This window comes from Coregonus clupeaformis, chromosome 21, assembly GCF_020615455.1.
Source record: "Coregonus clupeaformis isolate EN_2021a chromosome 21, ASM2061545v1, whole genome shotgun sequence".
Classification (NCBI taxonomy): Eukaryota; Metazoa; Chordata; class Actinopteri; order Salmoniformes; family Salmonidae; genus Coregonus; species Coregonus clupeaformis.
The window spans coordinates 3,327,902-3,335,974 of NC_059212.1; the positions used below are offsets into that span (position 1 = coordinate 3,327,902).

Consider the following 8,073-nt stretch of genomic DNA (forward strand, 5'->3'; position numbering starts at 1 on the left):
TGCTGTGGATGAGGATACTATGATGCTGTGGGTGAGAATACTTTGATGCTGTGGATGAGGATACTGTGATGCTGTGGATGAGAATACTGTGATGCTGTGGATGAGAATACTGTGATGCTGTGGATGAGGATACTGTGATGCTGTGGATGAGTATACTGTGATGCTGTGGATGAGGATACTGTGATGCTGTGGATGAGGACAATGTGATGCTGTGGATGAGGATACTGTGATGCTGTGGGTGAGAATACTTTGATGCTGTGGATGAGGATACTGTGATGCTGGGGATGAGAATACTGTGATGCTGTGGGTGAGAATACTTTGATGCTGTGGATGAGGATACTGTGATGCTGGGGATGAGAATACTGTGATGCTGTGGATGAGAATACTGTGATGCTGTGGATGAGAATACTGTGATGCTGTGGATGAGAATACTGTGATGCTGTGGATGAGAATACTGTGATGCTGTGGATGAGGATGGTGTAGTGTGTGGATGAGGATGGTATAGTGTGTGGATGAGGATGGTATAGTGTGTGGATGAGGATGGTATAGTGTATGGATGAGGATGGTATAGTGTGTGGATGAGGATGGTATATTGTATGGATGAGGATGGTATAGTGTATGGATGAGGATGGTATAGTGTATGGATGAGGATGGTATAGTGTGTGGATGAGGATGGTATAGTGTGTGGATGAGGATGGTATAGTGTGTGGATGAGGATGGTATATTGTATGGATGAGGATGGTATAGTGTGTGGATGAGGATGGTATAGTGTGTGGATGAGGATGGTATAGTGTGTGGATGAGGATGGTATAGTGTGTGGATGAGGATGGTATAGTGTGTGGATGAGGATGGTATAGTGTGTGGATGAGGATGGTATAGTGTATGGATGAGGATGGTATAGTGTGTGGATGAGGATGGTATAGTGTGTGGATGAGGATGGTATAGTGTATGGATGAGGATGGTATAGTGTGTGGATGAGGATGGTATATTATATGGATGAGGATGGTATAGTGTGTGGATGAGGATGGTATAGTGTATGGATGAGGATGGTATAGTGTGTGGATGAGGATGGTATAGTGTGTGGATGAGGATGGTATAGTGTATGGATGAGGATGGTATAGTGTGTGGATGAGGATGGTATAGTGTGTGGATGAGGATGGTATAGTGTATGGATGAGGATGGTATAGTGTATGGATGAGGATGGTATAGTGTGTGGATGAGGATGGTATAGTGTGTGGATGAGGATGGTGTAGTGTGTGGATGAGGATGGTATAGTGTGTGGATGAGGATGGTGTAGTGTGTGGATGAGGATGGTATAGTGTGTGGATGAGGATGGTATAGTGTGTGGATGAGGATGGTATAGTGTGTGGATGAGGATGGTATAGTGTGTGGATGAGGATGGTATAGTGTGTGGATGAGGATGGTATAGTGTGTGGATGAGGATGGTATAGTGTATGGATGAGGATGGTATAGTGTGTGGATGAGGATGGTATAGTGTGTGGATGAGGATGGTATAGTGTATGGATGAGGATGGTATAGTGTGTGGATGAGGATGGTATAGTGTGTGGATGAGGATGGTATAGTGTATGGATGAGGATGGTATAGTGTGTGGATGAGGATGGTATAGTGTGTGGATGAGGATGGTATAGTGTGTGGATGAGGATGGTATAGTGTGTGGATGAGGATGGTATAGTGTATGGATGAGGATGGTATAGTGTGTGGATGAGGATGGTATAGTGTGTGGATGAGGATGGTATAGTGTGTGGATGAGGATGGTATATTGTATGGATGAGGATGGTATAGTGTGTGGATGAGGATGGTATATTGTATGGATGAGGATGGTATAGTGTGTGGATGAGGATGGTATAGTGTATGGATGAGGATGGTATAGTGTGTGGCTGAGGATGGTATAGTGTGTGGATGAGGATGGTATAGTGTGTGGATGAGGATGGTATAGTGTGTGGATGAGGATGGTATAGTGTGTGGATGAGGATGGTATAGTGTATGGATGAGGATGGTATAGTGTGTGGATGAGGATGGTATAGTGTGTGGATGAGGATGGTATAGTGTGTGGATGAGGATGGTATAGTGTGTGGATGAGGATGGTATAGTGTGTGGCTGAGGATGGTATAGTGTGTGGATGAGGATGGTATAGTGTTTGGATGAGGATGGTGTAGTGTGTGGATGAGGATGGTATAGTGTGTGGATGAGGATGGTATAGTGTGTGGATGAGGATGGTATAGTGTGTGGATGAGGATGGTGTAGTGTGTGGATGAGGATGGTGTAGTGTGTGGATGAGGATGGTATAGTGTGTGGCTGAGGATGGTATAGTGTGTGGATGAGGATGGTGTAGTGTGTGGATGAGGATGGTATAGTGTGTGGATGAGGATGGTGTAGTGTGTGGATGAGGATGGTATAGTGTGTGGATGAGGATGGTATAGTGTGTGGATGAGGATGGTATAGTGTGTGGATGAGGATGGTATAGTGTGTGGATGAGGATGGTATAGTGTGTGGATGAGGATGGTGTAGTGTGTGGATGAGGATGGTATAGTGTGTGGATGAGGATGGTATAGTGTGTGGATGAGGATGGTATAGTGTGTGGATGAGGATGCTGTGGATGATGTTGTTGTGCTATTAGTGGATGAGAACATTTGTTAATCAGTGCAATACTCCGTTCTGAGGACAGGAGCAGGGGGAGAGAGAACTGGGGGATGGAGGACTGGGGGAGAGAGGACTGGGGGAGAGAGGACTGGGGGAGGGAGGACTGGGGGAGGGAGGACTGGGAGGAGGGGGGAATCAGTGATTAAAGTATTGCTACACCAATTGATTTTCTTTCCTGCTTTTCTCTGTCACGCTATCTCTTCCTGTGTCACTCCTTCTCTGTATCTCTCAATTCAATTCAAAGGGCTTTATTGGCATGAACATATGTTTCTCTCTTTCTCTCTAACGCGCATGCTCAATCCAGCACGGTCTCTCTCTCTCTCTCTCTCTCTCTCTCTCTCTCTCTCTCTCTCTCTCTCTCTCTCTCTCTCTCTCTCTCTCTCTCTCTCTCTCTCTCTCTCTCTCTCTCTCTCTCTCTCTCTCTCTCTCTCTCTCTCTCTCTCTCTCTCTAACACGCCTGCTCACTCCAGCACGGTCTCTGTCTCTGCTACCTCTGTAACTGCGCATGCATGAATGAAGAGTGGGGCGTGTGTTCTGTGCTGCGAGGATTAACATCACAGAGTACAGGGTATGTCTGGCTTTCAGAGGGTGTGATTGTACCCGTGTGTGTGTGTGTGTGTGTGCACAGGCATTGTTCTCGAGTACAAGCTCAGTGCGGCCGCAGCCAAGGTCATAGGAGCCTGGTCACATGCACAGTGTGTGAGCGGAGCAGCGAGGCAGCGAGGTAACGAGGCAGCGAAGGTAGCGAGCGATCCAGTGAGTGTGAAGAGTAGCGTCTCTCTCGATGTGAAAAGCAAGGGGGTGGGGATCTCATCAATTCATTCATCCATGTACGGTAAGGATGGTGTTTGTGTGTGTGTGTGTGTGTGTGTGTGTGTGTGTGTGTGTGTGTGGTTCTAAGTGTGTGTGTAGCGTATTTTCCTCTGTGTCCTCTTTGCTCTACATGTCTAGTTGTAGGAGTTGGAGTCTGTCTCTCTGGTGTCAACAGCAGGTGTTTGGGCTGTGTGCTTTTGCATTGTGTGTGTGTGTGTGTGTGTGTGTGCTCTGGGCTTTCTTTCACTGTCATGGGAACGTGATGCTGAAGCAACAGATTGTGTGTGAATGGATTAGCTATTGTACATCACACCGAAGCTAACTACCATACACACACAGAGCAGATGTTCAAACAAAACGGGAGATACGTTATCACAGGTATCTGTGTGTGTATGGTTAACTCTATGTTTTGTTTTGTTGTTCTTCATCGTAACACACACACACACACGCACGCACACACACACACACACGCACACGCACACACAGGCAGTCTGAGAATGTGCCAGCCACAGGGAAATGAAACGAAGCCACTGATCGATCGATTGGTCGGTCTGTTGTATCAACTATATTATCAGTCTGGAGTTCCTCCCACATCTCATTGGATTGGAGGAGAGAATGATTGACAGGCTGTTGTGTTCCTGGGATTCTAAAGCTGACATATAGCATAGAGAACGTGCAGTCTGGAAACAAGCCCTGCTATTCCTACGGTGTGGAATGATTACTAAACAGTACTGCAGTCAGTCAGAACGAATGGTTGTAATCAGATATTACTGAGCTCTGCTTCTCTGTCTGTCTCACTATAATCCTGACACCTGGCTTCTCCCAAAAATCTACAATACAGAGAGAGAGAGCGAGAGAGAGAGAGAGAGAGAGAGATGTTTACTGTTAATATTTATTGTTTATTTCACTTTTGTTTACTATCTACTTCACTTGCTTTGGCAATGTTAACACACGTTTCCCATGCCAATAAAGCCCTTAAATTGAATTGAATTGAGAGAGAGAGAGAGAGAGAGAGAGAGGGAGAAAATACCTAGTCAATTGCACAACTGAATGCATTCAACCGAAATACACTAAATGAGCAAAAGTATGTGGACACCTGCTCGTCGAACATCTCATTCCAAAATCATGGGCATTAATATGGAGTTGGTCCCCCCTTTGCTGCTATAACAGCCTCCACTAGATGTTGGAACATTGCTGCAGGGACTTGCTTCCATTCAGCCACAAGATCATTAGTGAGGTCGGGCACTGATGTTGGGCAATTAGGCCTTGTCAGTGTTCCAATTCATCCCAAAGGTGTTCGATGGGGGTGAGGTCAGGGCTCTCTGCAGGCCAGTCAAATTCTTCCACACCGATCTCGACAAACCGTTTCTTTATGGATCTCGCTTCGTGCACGGGGGCATTGTCATGCTGAAACAGGAAAGAGCCTTCCCCAAACTGTTGCCACAAAGTTGGAAACACAGAATCATGTAGAATGTCATTGTATGCTGTAGTGTTAAGATTTCCCTTCACTGGAACTAAGGGGCCTAGCCCAAACCATGAAAAACAGCCGCAGACCATTATTCCTCCTCCACCAAACTTTACAGTTGGCAATATGCATTCAGGCAGGTAGAGTTCTCCTGGCATCTGCAAAACCCAGATTTGTCCGTCGGACTGCCAGATGGTGAAGCGTGATTCATCACTCCAGAGAACGAGCTTCCACTGCTCCAGAGTCCAATGGTGGTGAGCTTTACACCACTCCAGCCAATGCTTGGCATTGCGCATGGGGATCTTAGGCTTGTGTGCGGCTACTCGGCCATGGAAACTAATTTCATGAAGCTCACGACGAACAGTTATTTTGCTGACGTTGCTTCCAGAGGCAGTTTGGAACTCAGTAAAGAGTGGCGCTTCAGAACTCGGCCGTTCTGTGAGCTTGTGTGGCCTACCACTTCGCGGCTGAGCCGTTGTTGCTCCTAGATGTTTCCACTTCACAATAACAGCACTTACAGTTGACCGGGGCAGCTCTAGCAGGGCAGAAATTTGATGAACTGACTTGTTGGAAGGTGGCATCCTATGACGGTTCCACGTTGAAAGTCACTGAGCTCTTAAGTAAGGCCATTCTAATACCAATATTTGTCTATGGAGATTGCATGGCTGTGTGCTTGATTATATATGTCAGCAACAGGTGTGGCTGAAATAGCCGAATCCACTAATTTGAAGGGGTGTCCACATACTTTTGTATATATGGTGTATGTCTTTCGCATTTAACCCAACCCCTCTAAATCAGAGAGAGGGGCTGCCTTAATCAACGTCCACATCATCGGCGTCCGGGGAGTAGTTGTTGTTTGGGGTTAACTGCCAGGCCTCAAGGGCAGTTCCGCCTTGCCGGCTCGGGGATTCGAACCAGTGACCTTTCGGTTACTGGCACAGGCTACCTGAGGGAGGGGGGGAGAGAAAGAAAGAGAGAGAAAGAGAGAGAGGGGGGATAGGAGGGGAGCGGGAGTGAGGGAGACTACCTGAGCGAGGGGGAGAGAGAGGGATGGAGGAGGACAGAAAGGGAGGAAGGAAGGGAGGAGGAGAGAGAGAGGGAGGGAGGGAGGGAGGGAGGGAGGAGGGAGGGAGGGAGGAGGGAGGAGGGAGGCTACCTGAGGGAGGGAGAGAGTGAGGGAGGGGGAGGGAGAGAGAGAGACGCGAGAGAGAGAGAGAGAGAGAGAGAGAGAGAGAGAGAGAGAGAGAGAGAGAGAGAGAGAGAGAGAGAGAGAGAGAGAGAGAGAGAGAGAGACAGAGAGAGAGAGAGAGAGAGAGAGAGAGAGAGAGAGAGAGAGAGAGAGAGAGAGAGAGAGAGAGAGAGAGAGAGAGAAGGAGGGAGGCTACCTGAGGGAGGGGAGAGAGTGAGGGAGGGGAGAGAGGGAGGGAGGGAGGGAGAGAGGGAGAGGGAGGGAGGGAGGCTACCTGAGGGAGGGGTGAGAGTGAGGGAGGGAGAGAGAGAGAGAGAGAGAGAGAGAGAGAGAGAGAGAGAGAGAGAGAGAGAGGGAGAGAGGGAGGCTACCTGAGGGAGGGGAGAGAGTGAGGGAGGGGGAGAGATAAAAAGGGGGGAGAGAGGGAGAGAGAGGGAGGGGGAGAGAGGCAGCTCTGTCGCACACTGGGTATGTACATAGTCAATGGTAGGCTTCGAGGGGACTCCTATGGTAGGTACACCTATAGCTCATCTCTTGGCAGTAGTACTGTAGACTACTTTATCACTGACCTCAACCCAGAGTTTCTGAGAGCGTTCACAGTCAGCCCACTGACACCCCTATCAGACCACAGCAAAATCACAGTCTACTTGAACAGAGCAATACTCAATCATGAGGCATCAAAGCCAAAGGAACTGAATAATATTTTAAAATGCTATAGATGGAAGGAAAGTAGTGTCGAAACCTACCAAAAAACAATTAGGCAACAACAAATGCAATCCCTTTTAGACAACTTCCTGGACAAAACGTTCCACTGTAATAGTGAAGGTGTAAACTTGGCAGTAGAAAACCTAAACCGTATATTTGACCTCAGCTTCCCTAACAAATCTAAAAATCTCTAACAGAAAACCGAAGAAAAGTTACAACAGTTACAATTGGTTTGATGAAGAATGCAAAAACCTAAGAAAGAAATTGAGAAACCTATCCAACCAAAAACATAGAGACCCAGAAAACCTGAGCCTTCACTATTGTGAATCACTAAAACAATACAGAAATACACTACCGAAAAATAAGGAACAGCATGTCAGAAATCAGCTCAATGTAATTGAAGAATCCATAGACTCTAACCACTTCTGGGAAAATTGGAAAACAGTAAACAAACAACAACACGAAGAGCTATCTATCCAAAACGGAGATGTATGGGTAAACCACTTCTCCAATCTTTTTGGCGCCTATAACAAAGAACAAACAGCAAAAAAATATACATGATCAAATGCAAATCTTAGAATCAACTATTAAAGACTACCAAAACATGACAGACCATATATTCACTCTGCACACCCTAATTGACAAACAAACAAACCAAAACAAAGGCAAAGTCTTCTCATGCTTTGTTGATTTAAAAAAAGCTTTTGACTCAATTTGGCATGAGGGTCTGCTATACAAATTGATGGAAAGTGGGGTTGGGGGAAAAACATACGACATTATAAAATCCATGTACACAAACAACAAATGTGCGGTTAAAATTGGCAAAAAACACACACATTTCTTTCCACAGGGCCGTGGGGTGAGACAGGGATGCAGTTTAAGCCCCACCCTCTTCAATATATATAAACAAATTGGCGAGGGCACTAGAACAGTCTGCAGCACCCGGCCTCACCCTAATAGAATCTGAAGTCAAATGTTTACTGTTTGCTGATGATCTGGTGCTTCTGTCACCAACCAAGGAGGGCCTACAGCAGCACCTAGATCTTCTGCAAAGATTCTGTCAGACCTGGGCCCTGACAGTAAATCTTAGTAAGACAAAAATAATGGTGTTCCAAAAAAGGTCCAGTTGCCAGGACCACAAATACAAATTCCATCTAGACACAGTTGCACTGGAGCACACAAAAAACTATACATACCTCGGCCTAAACATCAGCGCCACAGGTAACTTCCACAAAGCTGT

At 46.5% G+C, this 8,073-nt stretch overlaps 1 protein-coding gene across 6 annotated transcripts in view; it reads left to right on the forward strand.

The window, feature by feature from the left end:
- Positions 1–3,133: 3,133 nt before the first annotated feature.
- The window catches only part of efr3ba (EFR3 homolog Ba (S. cerevisiae)), a 45,755-nt gene continuing 40,815 nt past the window's right edge, over positions 3,134–8,073 (forward strand). For 2 of the 6 annotated variants that reach the window (XM_041847290.2, XM_041847292.2), the window contains exon 1: positions 3,134–3,229. Coding sequence is in view for 2 of the 6 variants with exons in the window: in XM_041847288.2 (XP_041703222.1) it covers positions 3,490–3,496 (7 nt within the window). In the remaining 4 variants the exon portion in view is untranslated. The other 4 variants (XM_041847288.2, XM_041847289.2, XM_041847291.2 and 1 more) reach the window with 2 other exon arrangements.